Genomic DNA, 18,078 nt, shown 5'->3' with positions numbered 1-18,078 from the left:
GGTGCTTAAGGCCAGGCTGGATGAGGCTCTGGACAGCCTGATCTAGTGTGAGGTGTCCCTGCCCATGGCAGGGGGGTTGGAACTAGATGATCCTTGTAGTCCCTTCCAACCCTGACTGATTCTAGGATCCCCCCAATACCCGAAATCCTTGGCATAAGAATGCTCACTCCATCCTCTGCCTTCCTGCCCATTTGGGACCACAGCCCTTGGTGACAACGCCAGGCTTTCTGTGGAGTGCTGGCATGCTCATCCTCCAACTGCAATACTCACCTGTGGTGAGGGGTTTGGTAGCAGGCAGGGCTGTCCCTGGTGAGTACACCTCTCCTTTGGAACCTGGCTGGCAGATCATGTGGTTGGTGACCAAGTGGCTGTAGAGGATGTCCCTCGTGGTGGAGATGAAGCCACAGCTGTGGCAGACACCTGGGGGGAATGTGGCACAGGGCTGAGTGGGCTGAAGGGTATCTGGTGGGTAAGGGGAGACTTGTGGGGAGCAGGTCCTCATCCCCAGGCTGTGCTGGGGACATGTGTGTCCCCATGGGGACACTGTACAGGGCTCACTCACCATTCAGGGTGTCTGTGTGCACCTTGAGGTGACGCTCGCAGTTTGCTTTGGTGGTGAAGGCAGACAGGCAGATCAGGCAGACAAACGGCCGCTCTCCTGCCGGACAGACAGAAGACACCTCAGTAACGAGGGAAGGAGGACAAGGACTATGGGGAAAGCTGATGGGGCCACACCAGCTGCAGGAAGCAGTCTGGGCCCTTCTTCACAGGGCTGAGATGGGGGAAGACCTACACTGAGCAGCCCCAAATGGGTAACCCAGCCAGAAGAGGACATCTAAATGGTCACTGTGCTGCAGCCCCACAACCTGCTTTCCCCTCCACCCTGTTGCCTCCTGGGGTCCTTATGTGTGGCTGTCCCCCCAGGCTGCAGCAGTGTGCCATGCCATGCCGTGCTGTGCCATGCCATACCACTGTGGCTTCGCATGTGGATCTCCAGGGAGCTGGCACTGGGGCAGCTCTTCTTGCACTGGGGGAAGGGGCAGATGCGCTCATTGGGGTAGGTCTCCTTGGGCTTCTCCTCCAGGGCAGGTGAGCTGGCACTCTGCCGGCTGGCACAGTAGTACATCAGGTGGGCTTGGAGGTTGCGCTCACTCCGGTACCAGATCCCACAATCCTTGCACGGGAAGACGTCCTCTGTGGAGGGGAAGGGACAAGGAAAGGACATACTGTAGTCAGCTTTGGGCCACACACTATAAAGAGGACATTGAAGGTCTGGAAAGGGTCCAAAGACGAGCAGCAAAGCTGGTGAAAGGTCTAGAGAACAAGCCTCATGAGGGGCAGCTGAGGGAACTGAGGTTGTTCAGTCTGGAGAAAAGGAGGCTGAGAGGACACCTCCTGGCTCTCTACAACTCCCTGAAAGGAGGTTGGAGCCAGGTAGTTGTTGATCTTCTCTTCTCCCAGGGAACAAGCAATAAGACAAATGGAAAAGGCCTCAAGTTGTGGCAGGGTGGATTTAGCTTAGATATTAGGAACAATTCCTCCCCCTTGAGGGCTGGCAAGGCCTGGCCCAGACCACCCAGGGGAGTGATGGAGTGCCCATTGCTAAAGGGGATTCAAAGCCATGTAGATGTGGTGCTGAGGGACGTAGTTTAGTGGTGACCTGGCAGTGCTTGCCTAACAGTTGGACTCAATGACCTTTAAGGTCTCCTCCAACCAAAACAATTCCATGATTTTATACATTATGAGCATGATGGGCTGGAAATCCCCAGGATGGTCCTGGTCCCATGGTATCCACCACATCCTCCCTCCCCGTGCTCTTCATCCTGGTGACTCACTGTTGACCACAGCAGTGGCCAGGATGGCAGCCATGCCCGCTTGCTGTGGCAGCAGCTGGATGTCGGAGTGCAGCGCAGCCGGGTAGGGCGACTCTCCGGGCTCTGCCTTCACCGTGTGATGGTTGGCGATGGCAGGTGGCTCGGCCACCACGAAGGCACAGAGGGGCTCGTCCTCCTGCAGGGCACGCGTCGTCCGGCACCACAGGGCTTCATCTAGGGGGCAGCGTGCAGGGATCAGCAGGGACCAAGACATGCAGCAGCAGGACAATGGACAACGGTTTTTAAACTAGAGCAGGGTAGATTTAGAGGGGACATTAGGAAGAAGCTTTTTACTGTGAAGGTGGTGGTGGAACACTGCAACAGGCTGCCCAGGGAGGTGGTGGAGCCCCACCTCTGGTGACATTCAAGTTCAGGCTTGATGTGGATCTGAGCAACCTGATCTAGTTGAGGATAGCCCTGCTGGCTGCAGGGAAGGTGGATTAGATGACCTCTAGAGGTTCTTTCCAACCCAGGAATTCTATGGTTCTGTGACCTCCCTGCACCCCTCTGCTGCTGCATGGCTCTGGGTCCCCCTATCCCTGATGTCCCCTCTGCCTCTGTCCCTGCTCCTTTGCCAGTTCTTGGTGCCTTCTCCCAGCCATGGCTGAGCCCTGGTCTGCCTGGAGATGGCGATGTCTGCCCACAGTGGAGAGCTGCCTGGCACAGCCCTGCCTGCCAGCAGCCTCCTGCTCCACCTTGCACCCATGTCTGAATTCACGCTGGCATGGAATCTTGCACTGAGCCTCACACCAATGTTTGTGCCGAGTCCTGCACCCAAGCTTGTGGTTGATACTTGCACGAATACTTGCACCAACGTGAGCAGCAATGCTTGCATGTGGTCTTGCACCAGTGCTTGCAGCAGCCCTCTCACCCATGCCTCCTGTAAAGCTTGCACCAGCACTTGCTCACAGCTTGCGCCTCGCCATGCCCCTGCTGCATGCAGCAATGCTTGCAACTGTTTCTATCAGTTGCTGTGCGATGGGACTCTCCTCCTCATATCCCCCAGCAGCAAGAGAGGGTTGCAACAGGGAACAAGCCCCCAAAGAGAGCCACCAATAGGTCACAGAGGAGCAGATGCTGCCTCAGCAGACGTTGGTGTGCCACAGGCAATGACTGGGGTGGGCAGGCAGCAGCGTCAGTGTAACCAGTGCTGGGATTGATGGAGGACAAGGACCCATTCCATGGCAGCAGTGCCCCTTCCCTCACCCAAACACCAAGCTGGCCATGCCTGGGCCCTCCCATCCTGGGCACAGTGACACATGGCACTAGCACCAACCTTTCCTGTAGATCACAGCGTTGGCATCAGGCTCTCCAGGCACGAGGGGCAGTTGGGACAACCAGCAGCTCTCGTCCCCCAACACCAGTGTCACGGGTGGGCTCTGCTGAGGGCAGGGAAATGGGTTGGGGTCAGGGTTGGGGGACTGGCAGTGTAGGGGAGGGCGTCACGGTGTTCCCTGCTTAGCCCAGCTTAGCCTTCCTGCATCTCTAATGAATATTAATGAGCAGAAGGGGAGGGGGGAAGGAATTAATCTGCCTGATCCTCCGATGGCTGCCGCGGTAACGATATGAAATCTAATTATTCGACCCAATATTTCCAAACCCTCCAACTCAGCCTGACAGCCACAGCCAGTTGAGGCTTTATCGCTGCCAGGAGCCCAGTGCTGGCAGAGTGATAAACCCTGGGCTGGCACACGCCTGTGCAGAGGCTGGCACTCATGTGCAGTGGCTGCTACACATGTGGAGGGGCTGGCACACACGTGTGTGCATGTGCAGGGCCTGCGTGCTGCTGTTGCTGTAGGAACAGTGAATGGGAAATGGGGTTGAGGGCTTAGAGATGCCACCCTGTATGATGCTGGTGGCACATGGCCTGAGATCCCTCAGGGAGCATGGTAGTACCTCAATGTCCCTCAGCATGGTCAGGAGGACAAGAATCCTGTCCCTGCCAGAGAGTGGGTGGGGAAATGGGGCTGGGGATTTAGAGACTCCCTCACCCTGCAGGGGATTTGGGGTTGGGTGATGCTGGTGGCACATGGCCTAAGATCCTTCAGGGACTGTGGTGGCCCATCATAGCCAGGAGGGTCTCTGTGGAGTCACATACAGGGGTATCTGTGGATACCCTTCAATGGAAGGAGGACCCTGTGGTGCCCAACAGCCCTGCAGCACCTCAGAGTGCTCCTAGAACCCCAAGGACTCTCCCAGCACCCCAGGGTGTCCACCCCAGCTCCCCTCGGTGGCCCCAGCCCCTGCATGGAGCTCTTCCTTGTTCTGCCTGGAACAAAGAGGTCGGTGTCTGGCTCCGCAGTGGCTCGATAACCATCGGAAACTCTATCTGCTCCGCATCCGCCGGGATGCTGCCAGCAGGGAGGGCCCCCCCAGGCAGCGCCCTGGGGACAGGTGGCTGGGGGGGACACGGGGCAACGACAGAGGGACAGCCAGGGATAAGCTGGCATGTGGGGCTCCGCTGTCTCTTGGCACCCCTAAGCTGGTCCTGCTGGTGGGTTTGCACTCTCTCAAGTGAGGCTGGTTCTTGGAGAACCCTACTGGACCAGCTGAGGGGGCAAGTAGGCATCTTCCTCCTTCTCCCCTTCTCACTTTCTCCTCTTCCTTCTCCTTCTCCCTTTCTTCTTCTGCTCCTCCTTCTCCCTCTTCCTTCCTTCCTTCCTTCCTTCCTTCCTTCCTTCCTTCCTTCCTTCCTTCCTTCCTTCCTTCCTTCCTTCCTTCCTTCCTTCCTTCCTTCCTTCCTTCCTTCCTTCCTTCCTTCCTCCCTTCCTCCCTTCCTTCCCTTCCTTCCCTTCCTTCCTCTCTCTTTTTCTTCTCTTTCTTTGCTTCCCTTCCTCCTTCTCCCCTCTTCCTTCTCTTTTTCTTCTCTTCCCTTCCTCCTTCTCCCCTCTTCCTTCTCCCTTCCTCCTTCTCTTTTTCTTCTTACTCTTTCTTCTCTTCCTCCTTCTCACTTTCTCCTTTTCCTGCTCCTCCTCTTCCTCCTCCTCCTGTCCTCCTCCTTCAACAATGAGCACCAGCAATGCTCTATGCCACAAAGGCACTAAAGCCATCCAGCACTCCCAGTATCCCCCAGGATGGGACAACCTCCTGCATGGAGATGAAAAGCAGAGCCAGGCAGCATTTAGGGGAGACCCTTTGCACCTCCCCTCCTCCCTACCCTGCTGCCAGCAACAAAGGCAAAGGGACCCAAGGGCGACAGCCCATATCAGGGATGGGGCTGCGATTCCTTCCTGGCTTCCTGGAGTAGAGATAGGGAGGGAGGCGAGCGGTGGAGGAGAGAGCAGGGCTGGGAAGCATCAGCCAGGCTCGATAAGAGAGCTGCTGAAATGGGAGCAAAAATATTTAGACAATAAATGAAGTATCAGAAAAAAAAAAAAAAAAAAGAGGAGGGAAAGAAAAAAAAAAAGCTGCCCATATCTTTAAGAAATCAATCATCCTGTACTGGGTGTCTGGACACACGGCGCCAACTGGGAGATAGGGAGCCAAACTGGGCAGATAAGGGTTAATCAAGGATTTAATTCAGCAAAGATAAACGGGTCTGAGCTAAAAAAAAAAAAAAAAAAAAAGGAAAAGGAAAAAAGAGCCAGGGAGAGAGGAGGAGGTGAGCATGGAGCCTAGGCAAGATTCTCTGGTCTCCAAGACGCTGGGATGGAGCCTGGAGCTGCCAGTGTGAGGCTCCAAGGGGATGTAGGGGGGGGAAGGATGAGGCTAGGATAAGAGAATCCAGCATCTACAACACCCCCATGTGCACACACGGCCTGGTGCTTGTAGCTGTGTGTAGAGGGCACAGGAAGGGGCAGCCAGCATCCTGTCCCCTGCAATGCTTTGACACTGAGCAGTGGGCAGCATGTGGCAGGGAAATCTCCTGTGCTCCCAAACGGGGTGATTCTCAGGAGGCTGGGAGCTCAGGCAGGCAAAATCCCTCCCAAACTGATTCCTTTCCCCAAACAACTTGTGCACACCCTGCTGCAGTGTGTGATTGATGGCATCCTCCTGCCATCAACAGCCACCATCGTGGTGCCTCACACTGCCACCTCTCCCAGCCCTTCACTATGGCTGCAGAGCCCTGGAGCTTTCTGGGCACAACTGGAGTCCCCTGGGAACAAAGTAGGGGTGGGAAACCCAAATCCTGTCTCCTCTTGAGGACACATTGCCAAGGATCCTGCTTGCTCGCAGGAGGGGACAACCAGTATCCTATCCCTCGTGATGCTCCAGTACTGCGTGGTGGGCAATGCGTGGCAGGGAAACCTCCTGGGAACCCCAACTAGATAATTCCCAGCAGGTCAGGAGCTCAGGTAGGGAAAATCCCTCCTAAATTGACTCCTTTTCTCAAGCAACCTAGGCCATTCCCTGACAGCCCACAGTGGTACTGCTCCTTACCGTCTCTCCGTGCCCAGGCGATGCTGGCTCGCTGTGGATGCTGCCCTGGAAGGGTCCCCAGGAGAAGCCCTCAGGAAGATTCCTGCGAGTTCTCACTCGCCTCTCCCCATCCTGCACAGCCAGAGCCAGCTCATCTGCGGGGAAACAGACACAGCATCAGCACCATGACCCAAACAGGAGGTCATGGGGTCAAGGGCACCCACTCAGATTGGGGCAACCAGCAGCTGGGTGGCCCAGGGCTGCATGTCCACAGTGGGTGGGTGGGAGTTGGCTGCTCGCTGGTGGTTCTGGACATGGCATGGGGTGGTCCGGGCACGGTGAGGGAGCGGAAGGAGCATTTCCTATCCCCACACCCAAAGTTGCAGCAGCTTGAGGGCTTAATGGCTTTGATTATCTGATAAGCCTCTGGTTTAATGGGGGAGATAACATGTTAATACGCTATGAAGGCTGCTCTAAAATGTTTTAACCGTGCCTTTGTCTTTCAGAGCGCAGATAAGATGGCAGGTAACCAATACATAGATAGATGTGTGCTGGCTGGGTGGTGGGAAGGGGCTGGATGCTGTACCCCAAAACCCACAATGCTCCTCAAACCAAACATTGGGCCACCAGCAAGGCTCCTTGCCTGGCTGGTCCCTCCCATGAAGGACTTGGGGTACAAGAAGGCTACCAGCACTCCAAGGAAGTAGTAGAGTGCCACCACCATCATGCCAGGGAAAAGAAGCCCCCTAAAGCCACATGCCCACAGCTTTGTCCTCCGAGGTCACTGCAGCAGATCAGCTGGTGCCCAGGTGCCATGGGAGGGGAGGTGCTGGTTCGAAGGCAAAATTGCTTTCAGAGCTGGGCGCACAGGGAGGATAAAGAGATCCCATGGCTGCAGAGATTGAAATCTGATGTGTTTATTAGCTGGGCTGACAACTGGATCCTCTCGGAGCTGGGGTAAATTAAGGTGAGTGACTGGAAGTGCAAGGTGGGCCAGTTGCACTCATGATCACCTGGCTCCTATTGTCACCCACAGATGCCCTGCATCCACCCAGGAAGCCCTGAGCCACTAGTGACATGGCTCCAAGCATGTCTCCAGGGGAGCAGATAGTGTCCCTCAGCAAAATCCACCAGGAACTGGGCTGGAGACAAGGTCCCCAGGGTCTGCAGCGCCTTGGTACCTTCAGCCAGGGAGCCCTCAGTGCTGGCTTGGAGCTGGCATGCTCAGAAAGCTGCCGTGGGGATCCTAGCTCCATTTCCAGCTGAGATTTCAGCCCCAGTCAAGTGGTTTGGGGATCAAGTACAGCGCTGGCTCTGTCTGCTCCACACCCCCAGCATCACCCTGCCTGTGCCCCCACCAGCTCCATCTCGGAAGAGGGAGGTGGGCTAGGGCTTTTGAGGAGCAGGTGGGATTTATCCCCTGGCATGAGTGAACACTGAGGAGTGGCAGCAGCAGCCCTGTGAAGGACACAGGGGGCAGGCAGCGAGCAGAGCTGCTGGGCAGGATGTGGCCAACAGCATGTCTGAGAGCGGCAGCTGGACCCTTGCACGGTGCAAGTAGCTCCATGTCTCCAGTGCTCAGCTCCTGGCCGACTCCTGACGTGCTGCTGGAGCGCTGAGCTCCCTCCAGCCCCTCCAGCCTGGCCCCAGCATCCCTAAGACACTGATCTCCAGCTCTGGCTCTGGGGACAGGACAGCCACCCCCCACAAACCCACAGGAGGATGCCAACAGCAATGGCTCTTCTCTGGCTTTGCCACCCCACATGCTTTTGGGGAACAGAGCCCAACCACCACCTCCACCCCTCTCCATGTCCCCCGCCTTTTGTTTTGCCCCCCCCCCTCCTCCCCCCTGTCTCACTGGTAATCAGCAGCGTTTGGGTCAGGAGACCATGTCTCCGAGATAAGAGCGTTCGCCTGACACTTCCCATGTCAGAGCACTTCATCTTCTGTGTATCAATCCCCAGCAGAGAAAACACGCAGGCGCTGATAAAGAGAAAACCGTTCCAGACAGGGGGACAAAAATAGTGCTGCAGGCGCTGGCCCTGCTCCCTGCCACCACCCGATGGCCACCGGCTGCTGGCCCCAGCAGGGAACTGGGTCGGTTAGAAAAGACCTCTAAGATCATCAAGCCCAACCATCGACCCAACACCACCCTGCTCGCTCGCTAAACCCTGTCCCCAAGTGCCACCTCATTGTGTTTAGTGAACCCCTCCCTGGGCAGCCTGGTCCAACCCTGGAGCACTCTTTCAGTAGAGAAATTGTTCTTAATATCCAACTTAAACCTCCACTGCTGCAACTTGAGGCCATTTCCCTTTGTTCTACCCTTTGATATTAGGGAGAAGAGACCAACCCCCAGCTGGCTCCAGCCTCTTTTCAATGAGTTGTAGTGGGCCAGAAGGTTTCCCCTCAGCCTCATTTTCTCCAGGCTGAACAACCCCAGTTCTCTCACAAGATTTGTGCTCTAGATCCTTCTCCAGCTCCATTGCCCTTCTCTAGACACACTCCAGCAACTCAATGTCCTTGCAGTGAGGAGGGTGGACACTTACAGAATCTTCTCCCAGGCAACCAGCAATAGAACAAGGGGACACAGTCTCAAGTTGTGCCGGGGTAGATATAGGCTGGATGTTAGGAGGAAGTTCTTCACAGAGTGAGTGATTTCCCATTGGAATGGGCTGCCCAGGGAGGTGGTGGAGGCACCGTCCCTGGAGGTGTTCAAGAAAAGCCTGGATGAGGCACTTAGTGCCATGGTCTAGTTGACTGGATAGGGCTGGGTGCTAGGTTGGACTGGATGATCTTGGAGGTCTCTTCCAACCTGGTTGATTCTATGATTAAGGTTGCAAAAAGCCTCTAAGACCATCAAGTGCAACTGTCAACCCAATACCACCATACCCACTGAACCATGTCCCAAAGTGCCACGTTGACACTCTTCCTTGCCCACCTTCAGGGATGGTGACTCCACTTCCTGATCCACCTGTGTCACCCTAAAAACGGGGTGTTGGTGAACCCTGGTTCTCTGTGCAGATGGGTGCCTAGCCAGGGATGCCTGCCTGCACCCACATTGCTACAGCCACAAAAAGAAGAGAAGGAAAAAGGTGATCTCCAAATGAAACTCACAGCTCCTTCCCTGACACGGGGCAGATGCTCCACGCTCACGTTGTCTGCACTGTGGGAACAATGCCCAAGGTGGGCAAGCTGTGCCCACACGCAGGAACAACCACACTGCTGGGAGCAGCCCCCATTCCCACACTGCAGTGACGCTGGGCTCAAGTACATCACCTTGCCTTCAACTTGGGGAGGTTCAGAAGAGCCGGTGCCAGCCTGTGGGGTGCCCCAGGTGACCCTCAGCAGCCTCCTCGGCAAGGAGCAAAGTCCTTGGGTGCAGGTCCCCTCCTGACAGGTCCCTCCCCAACCCCAGCAGGTGAACACCACCCCCCATATCTCACGAGTCCATCAGGTCCCCAACCTGGCGGTGTTATTGCAGGAGGCTTTATCTCCCAGATCATTAACCAAATTGGGGAGGGACCTGCCTGTTTGCTTTGGGTCACAAAGAGAAGTGGCAGAAAGGAAGGAAGGAAGGAAGGAAGGCAGGAGGGGAAAAAGCCCTTGGTGCACCTGCTCAGTGTAACGTGGCCCTCAGTGCTCTGCTCACCGCCCAAACACAAGAGGTTGGAGCTGCTGCCTGCCCACTCTGCCAAGGACTGCAGCACCTGCTCACCTGAGGCTGCATCTCAGCTTATCTCCTCATCAAGAGATTTCAGAACAATTGGCTGAGCTGGGCTGGAGAGCAAAGATTAATCCTGTCAGCACACCGTGGCCACCCATCCCATGATCAATGGCTGATGAGCCACAGCTGGCACCTGGGTCACTGGGGACCTAGAGGGGTCCCAGGTGGGTGTGTGGGGAGGGTGAAACCTGTGGGGTTGCATGGTGCTGGTGAAGCACCATCATGGAGGGTGGCTGTGTCTGCTTCCAGCATTCCAGGCTGAATGCAGGACTGGGGTGTGAGGAACTTCTGAAAGAGTCCATCTGCAAGGTGATGCATGGCATAGTTATGGCCAGCGAGATAAACTCACAGAAGCATGGAATCATTTCGACTGGGACAGATCTTTAAGGTCCAGATATTAAGCCAGCACTGCCAGGTCACCACTAAACCATGTCCCTCAGCAACACACCTCCACAGCTGTGAAACCTCTCCAGAAATGGGGACTCCACCACTTGGCAGCCTGGCCCAGGCCTTGACAGCCCTCAAGTGGAAGAAATTGTTCCTCACGTCCAAGCTAAACCCCCCTGGCACAACCTCCTTTCAGGCACTTGTAGAGAGCCAGAAGGTCTCCCCTCAGCCTCCTTTTCTCCAGACTGAACAACCCCAGCTCCCTCAGCTGCTTATTCTCCAGACCCTTCACCACCTTTGTTGCCTTTTTCTCAACGCACCCCAGCATCTGAATGTCCTTCTTGCAGTGAGGGGCCCAAAATTGAATCCAGTATTTAAGATGTGGCCTCATCAGTGCTCAGTACAAGGGGATGATCCCTGCCCTGCTTCTGCTATTTCATCCAGTGCTGCCAGACAAGGATGCTCTGCCAGGCCCTCTACCCAAGTTTCCTCCTGGATGCTCCTGAATTGCAGCCACATCCATGTGTCCACCTTTGGTTTCCCTGCAGCAACGAGCAGAAGGAAAGGGCAGAAGGTGTCCAGCTAGCCCTGGACATACCCACTGGTTACATCCCAAGCAGCTGCTACATCCTCTCACCCCAACTGCACCATGTGAACCTGACTGAACCAGCTCTGCCTCTCCACAGGGATCTGGGCTTGGAGATCGCTGTGGTGCTTGCAGCTGCCTGGATACTATCTGGATAAATATTGATATCTGGGTGTCATGGGATCATGTCCTGGGATCACCACACAGCACTCCTAACAACACACAGCACTTGGTGCCCAGCCCCAGGGGCTGCCAGCTATGGCTGGGGGGCACAATGCTGGGTACATGGCCCTGGTGATGCAGAGCCTAAGAGAACAAGGATGAACTGGTGGTCTCTGCTCCCATTCCAGCACGTCTGGGATGTCCCCACAGCACAGGAACCCACAATGGGCCAGCTATGGCCCTCGCATGAGCCTTGGTGACGCAGAACCTGGGGCAAGAGGGACGCATTGGTAGCCTCTGCTCCCACGTGCAAGATGCCCCCACGGCAACTGCCAAGGGGCCAAGTATGGCCCTTGCAAGAACTGGCGGTGCCTGCTCCTACCCCAGCACGCGCAGGATGTCCACGTCACACGAGAATCACCAGGCAGCAGAAAGGATGGATCCATCCATCCATCCATCCATCCATGCACCCATTCCCAGCCTCCCATGGCTCTCCCACACCATCCCAGGGAGCGCTAAGCAGGAGGAGCCCCCCAGCTCCCCCGCGGCAGCCCCGGCGTGTGCCCCAGCTGCTGCTGCTGTCAGAGCGGCGGCGCGCGGCGGAAGGAATAAATCCTGACAACTCAACTAGTGGAATGATGTGATGGCACCGCGGCGATAAGATGGCAGGAGCCGATTGGGGAGAGTCTTAAGCTGCGAACACGCAGCATCTCCACTCTTCACCTCCGCTCACAAAGGGAAATCTCTCCAAAGGGACTAAGGAGATTATCCCAGCTTTGCCATCCCGGGTGCTCGAGTAATCAGGGCAGCCTTGGGGATGACAAAAGGAGCGAGGAGGGTTTAAACTCGAGCCTTGCTTGGGCTCAGATTGGCCTCGGCCTGAGCTTGTTCTGCTCTGCGCCAAGCAGAGATGTTCACGGGATGGCTGAGCTGCTGCTGGCTTCACCCCCCACCTTTGCCCTGCCAGCTTTGGGGAGCAGGTTGGCACCCTGCTGCTCCTGGGAAACCTCTGCCTTTGTCCCTCCTGCCCATTGCTGGGGATTTATTGTTGGGTTTTTTTGACAAAGTACAAAAGCAAATCTTTATTGGCCTGAACCCTGCCCCCAGCTCAGGGAAGAGCTCTGACTGCCCCAGAGAGCACAGCAGGCACCTCCCAGCACCCAGGTTGGGGCTGGGGAGAGGATGATGACACCCAGGAGGTGCTGCACCCCAAAAGGGATGGGCATTCCACTCACCACCTGTGCTGCCCAGCTGGTAAGTGCTGGCAGTGGGGCGGGCAGTGACTGCCACACGTCGCCCAGGGGTGCCCTGCCCCAGCAGGATGCATCCTGATAAGGTGCCCTGGGACGTTTGTGTTTGGGGTGTTGCTGCACCTTGTTGGGATACGGCACCCAAAGGGCTTCCATCCCCAAGAGATCACCATCTCCATTTCAATGGGGGTCTGCATCTCCAAAAGGTCTCAACTCCATCCAAATGGAATTCCCATCCTCATAAGGTCCCCATCTCCATTCCAAAGGCATCTCCATCCCTCTCTCTATCCCCAGGAGTTCTCCATCCCAAGGAAGTTCCTATCCCCAGGAGGTCCCTGTTTTCATTCCAAGAGGGTCCCTAACCCACAAAATAAATGGGAGCTGTACCTGTGGGGATGGAGACAGGAATAAACACCAGCGATGACAACAGGAAGTGCTCAGGGAGATGGGAGAAGGAAAGCTTCCAGCAGCTCAGGGCTGCCAGGGTGGCCAGACCTTTGTCCCTGCTGTATCCCCACTTGTAGGGCTGCTGGGACCCCCGTTCTACCCAGGCCAGTGCCAGGGAATGAGTAGGGGTGTACCTGGGGGGACAACAGGAAGCCAGGGAGGAGAGGAAGGGGCCCTTGGAGCTGATGCAGAGGGAAGATATCCCCTCCGGAAAAGGAGGGTCACTCTCACAGCACCCATCTGCAGGAGGGAGGGACACACAGGGACCCTCGGGAGAGGCACATACAGATGGAGGGGGAAGGTGGGAGCTCAGCTTCACATCAAGCTCCCAAATCCCCTGATCCTCAGCTTCAGTGCAGGGTGGAGTGGCAAGACAGCAGTGATTGACAGCTACCAGTTACTGTGAGCCTGGCAGCATCTCAGGGCTCTCACCCCAGGGAAAATGGGAGAGAGGATGAGGAAAGAGCTGGGAAACACTGCTTGAATGTCTCAGCAGCCTCCAGCACCCCCCAACATAGAAGTGTCCCTGCCAGGTGGTGAGAAAGGCTGGTGTGGGTTCCCCCCCATGCTGGGAGTGTCCCCAAACCAGCCCGAGAATCCCTCTTCCCCAGCACTGTTCCCAGACTGCCTCAAGCATCCCTCCATCCTAGCAGTGTCCCCAGACAGAGTGACGCTTGGGACCTGCAAGTACAAACCTCAGCCAGGACAGGGTCTCCTTTGGCATCTCCAATGCAGCACAGGTACTACCACACCCTTACTGAGACCATCTCCATCCTGACACCAAACCTTCAGTGCCAGCATGTGGCTTTGTTAGGACCCCAACTGGGGGGTCCTGCACCCCATCTTCTCCCCACCACCCACAATCTAACACAAACACAGCTATCAGCTGCCCAGCCCCGCTCCCAGAGATAAAAAAGAAATAGCTGGAATAATTTTTTCCCACCCACACATACCAGGGTGGAGGGGAAGGGGGAGCGATGGGGCGCGGGGTTGGGGTAGTTAGATGTGACGTGCAGCTGGCCACCCGGACGAGTTGTCCCCTCCTTGTCATGCCCTGCTCACCCCTGATAATAAGCCTTGAGGTTTGCAGACAAACTCCGGGCAGCTGGAGATTATTCAGGCAGGAGTCGCGGTGCAGATAACCACAACCGAAGGCGAGCGGGAGGAGAAGGGGAAGGGGGAGGTGGAAGGAGGGGGAAGAAGCCAAGAAAACCCCCAAAGTTTGTAGTTTTAATTAGATGCACCCAAAAATATAAGTAGTTGCTCTGCACCAGCTTGATAGGCCCCTTGTGTGCAGGATTGGTGGTGGGGATGGACTGGACAGGGGTGGGGGAGAAGGGTCATGGTTCTTGGAATCATAGAATGATTTGGGTTGGAAGAGACCATAAAGATCATCCAGTTCCAACTCCCCTGCCATGGGCAGTGACACCTCCCACCAGAACAGGTTGCTCAAGGCCCCATTTAATCTGTCCTTGGAGAAGTGGATCTGACCTGTGGGTTGTAATGAACCCAGAGCCGTGGGCTTGTAATTAACCCAGAGCGATCATTACCACCCAGGAGCAACTAAACCCTGAACAGATGCACTCCAAATCCTCATGGAAACCCAAATAGTGAAGCTGATGTGGGAAAAAAGGCAATGAACCCCCAAGGAGCAACTGTTGCTCTTTTGAGGAAGGTGGTGGGACATGACTGGAGATCATGGAGCAAAAAACATCCTGTGTTTGCTCCATTCTTTCCCTACTAGTGACCTGGTGATGTCCTTAAAGGGAAAAAAGCCAAAAGCCTCATCCCACCTTGCAGAAAGCAAACGCTGGGAGGGCTGCAGCCTCCCAGCAGCTCCCCCTAGGCATTCTCCAAAGTCTCCTAACAAGGTTTAGCAGCCTGTTCCTCAGCAGGGCTCTGTTCTCCTCCATCCCCCTGTCCCAGCGCCACCTTCACGTAATTTGGTGGAGCTCTTTATCTTATCCTTCTGGGAGAAGTGACCAGGCCAGGGGAGGGAGAGGAACTGGAGGCTCTGGGTGCTCCTGAAAGTTTCTGCTACTGGCCCTGCTCCAGAGCAAAGAAAAATGGGAGGGAAAGATGGAAACTTGGGATATACCAGAGAGCTGCTGTTGGAGCCATGGGGAAGGGCTTGGAGGAACGGAGGAGGATGCACATCCCCTCTCCAAAGTCACTCAAGCATGAAGAAGCTAGTAGGAGTGGGCACAACACGTGGCCATGCTCCATCCCAGGATCCCACTGGGATCCAGAACCAAGCCAAGGTGCAGCAGCACCCCAGATAAAGGGGCAGCACCTCTGCAAATGCTCTCAACTTGAGGAATACAGCCTCCAGCTTCCCAGGGATTTGCCTATCAGCTGGGCGAGCTGCAACTCCCCTCCAGCAAACAAGGTCATCTCAAAGATAAACCAAAGCCCTCCTCCTTCCTCGCTGGGGCCAAGGAGCCCCACAGCAAGGTCCTGGCACACTGCAGCAGTGAGCCGAGCGGGCAATCCCCTGGAGACCCAGAGGCCAAAGCTGGGGGGGGGGGGAATTTAAGCCTATAGCCCCCCCCCACGAGAGCCAGAGGAAGGCGAGAACCCACAGGGCTCAAACAAAGGTGCTCAGAGGAGCCCAGTTGTTGTGCCCAGCGTCGCCGTGCCACATCTTGGCGGCTGCCACTGCTGACATACGGCGGATCCTGGCAGATAAAAGAAGAAAATTCAGGCTGCTCAGAGTTTCCCCCTTTTTTTTTTTCTCTCTTCTCTTCACCAGCTCCATCCCTGATAAGTGCAGAGCCTGCAGAGCTCCTGATAGACGGGGCTATCGCGGCGGTTGGTGCGAAAGGAACATCCTATCGCTGCGGCATCGCCGGACCGCCATCAACTCCCAGCCACACAGAAATTAATACCACTCCAATTACCAGCAGAGGAGATGGGCTGGGAGAAGGCGATAATAAAAATCTCTTTTACATAAAGAATGCAAATAACCAGCGAGGGAAAGCTGGGGGGGAGTGGTGGGGAAGGCGAAGGCACGGCTGGAGATGAAGCTTCGTGGGTCTTTTTGGGGAGCTTGTGCCGCAGGGATATGGGGATGCGCAGTGGCATGACCCCCTCCACCCTCACGTCACCCCACCAGAGGGCTTCTCCCCCAGGGTATGGGGTTTGCACTGCAACTCCCCCCTCCCCACCCTGCTTTGGGATGCCAGGGAAGGAGCTGAAGGGGCAAAGGGCTGAGGAGAAGATAAGGAGGAGCCGGGGGTGGCCTCGCAGCTCCTTCCTGCCCCACACGCAGGAAGGGCTGGGATATCAGCAGGGCCAGCGAGAGCTTCCCCTCGGATGGGGCCGTGGCTCCCTGTGGGGATCTCGGCAGCTGCAGGAGCATGTGCACTGGCAGCTGGCATTTCCCAGGGCTCCTCCATTGCCCAGCCCATGCCAGAGGCTGGTGGCCTTGGGGACACATCCAGAAACCCCCCTCCACTGCATCCACCGCCAAAGGGCTATTGCTGTCCACCACAGAATCTTTTTGGTTGGAAAAAAACTTTAAGACCATCAAGTCCAACTGCTAAGGTCACCACTAAAACATGTCCCTCAGCATATCTACATGGCTTTTCAACCTCTCCAGGCATGGTAACTCCACCACAGCCCTGGGCAGCCTGGTTCCAGGCCTTGGCAACCCTTTTAGGAAAGAACTTATTCCTCACACCCAATCTAAACCTCCCCTGGCACAACTTGAGGCTGTTTCCTCTTGTCCATCAGCATCACCCTTTCCCATTACGTCCTGCTCTGCAACCAGCACCACCAGCACTGCCCAACCAGAAGCTTCCAAACAAGTAGCAAGACACAGATAGGAGTCCAAAAAGTGGCACATCCACCTTGGGGGCATCTCAGCTGTCTCCACTCACCCACCAGGTGCCATCCCCAGCTGATGGGCGCCCACAAACTCAATCTGAGCAGCAGAACCCCAAGCATGACCCCATCGGCGGGTTGGTTAGGAGATAGCAGGGTGATAGGGCGTGGGGCACGTCTGGCCTCGCCGTGCTGCCAGGCCAGCGGCGGCCCCGGCGCGGAGATGCCGAGAGGGAGATAGTGACTCTATTTGCTCCCTGGGGTTTTGATAACCATCACCAAACCACTTGAGCATCACTCTTGTGGTTGCCAGCACAATCACGAAGTTGTCCTCATGAGCACGGAGTGACGCGTAACGGGGTCCAAACACTCCCTCACTGCTCCCACACATCCCAACAGCAGCTTGGAGACATGGAGGACCACGACTATAGCTCCTACCTCCTCTCCCAGCTGAGGTCCTGGTATTTGCAGCCTGCCCAGCTCCCAGGCCTCCTCACACTGGTTTTTGCCAAAGGAAGCGAATGTTCAGGAGCTACTCCAGCTGGGAAACCCGGATGGAGCAGGATGACTGGCTGCACTCTGTGGACTCACCAGGCCCATTCCAGGCATCTGGCTCCTGTAGGTTTTCTCCAGGATCCGGCTTCTCCAGCTCCTTTGGGCTCTCTGGAGTGTCTCTGGACTCTGCAGCAGGAGAGAGCAGGCAAAACATCACAATTAGGGAATTTCTGAGGCAGCACCTCAGGAGGGTCAGGATCACCAGAGCAGGGACACCCCAGGGTCACGATGTGCAAAGGGAAGGGCTGAGGGCATCACCCTCAAGGACGTGCTTGAGGGAGGTTCCCCTCAAAATCCATCCACAAACCCTCCATTGCCTAGCCATAGTGTCCCCTGTGACCCACAGAATGACCCATAAGGACACAGGTCCATGAAGATGCTGAAGGGCCTGGAGCATCTCTGTAAGAAGGAAAGGCTGGGGACTGTTTAGCCTGGAGAAGAGCAGCCTGAGAGGGGATCTGATTAATGCTCAGCAAGAGATAAAGAGTGGAGGCAAGAGGATTGGGACAGACTTTTTCAGTGGTGCCCAGAAACAGGATGAGGGGCAGTGAGCACAAACTGGAACCTAGGAGGTTCCATGAGGAGAAAGGTCTTGACTCTGAGGGTGCTGGAGCCCTGGAGCAGGCTGCCCAGAGAAGCTGTGAAGTCTCCTTCTCTGGAGAGGTTCCAAGCGCGCCTGAACATTGTGATCCTGGGCAACTTGCTCTGGGTGACCTTGCTTTAGCAGGGAGGTTGGAATAGATCACAGAACTCACACAGTGGTAGGGGTTGGAAGGAACCTGTGTAGATCACCCAACCATCTAGATTCCAACCCTCACCATGCTGAGATCTGGGGCTTCTAAGGCACCCAAGCCCCACTAGGGCAAGCACCCACCTCCTAACCCCCTTGTCAAAAGCCTCTCCAGATCT

General features: G+C 56.1%; 1 protein-coding gene across 2 annotated transcripts in view; it reads right to left on the bottom strand.

Moving 5' to 3' along the window:
- The window catches only part of ZFPM1 (zinc finger protein, FOG family member 1), a 48,579-nt gene that overhangs the window by 3,633 nt on the left and 26,868 nt on the right, over positions 1-18,078 (bottom strand). Inside the window, exons 3-9 of one of the 2 annotated variants that reach the window (XM_064160097.1) lie at positions 17,206-17,295; positions 6,255-6,388; positions 3,151-3,256; positions 1,836-2,048; positions 970-1,194; positions 563-658; positions 271-420 (exon numbers count right to left, since the gene is read on the bottom strand). In XM_064160097.1, coding sequence (XP_064016167.1) covers positions 271-420; positions 563-658; positions 970-1,194; positions 1,836-2,048; positions 3,151-3,256; positions 6,255-6,388; positions 17,206-17,295 — 1,014 coding nt within the window. The remainder of the gene's footprint in view (positions 1-270; positions 421-562; positions 659-969; positions 1,195-1,835; positions 2,049-3,150; positions 3,257-6,254; positions 6,389-17,205; positions 17,296-18,078) is intronic. The other variant, XM_064160098.1, reaches the window with a different exon arrangement.

This window comes from Pogoniulus pusillus, chromosome 20, assembly GCF_015220805.1.
Source record: "Pogoniulus pusillus isolate bPogPus1 chromosome 20, bPogPus1.pri, whole genome shotgun sequence".
Taxonomy (NCBI): Eukaryota; Metazoa; Chordata; class Aves; order Piciformes; family Lybiidae; genus Pogoniulus; species Pogoniulus pusillus.
The sequence above is the reverse complement of the archived record's forward strand: the minus strand, read 5'-3'. Positions and strand labels throughout refer to the sequence as shown.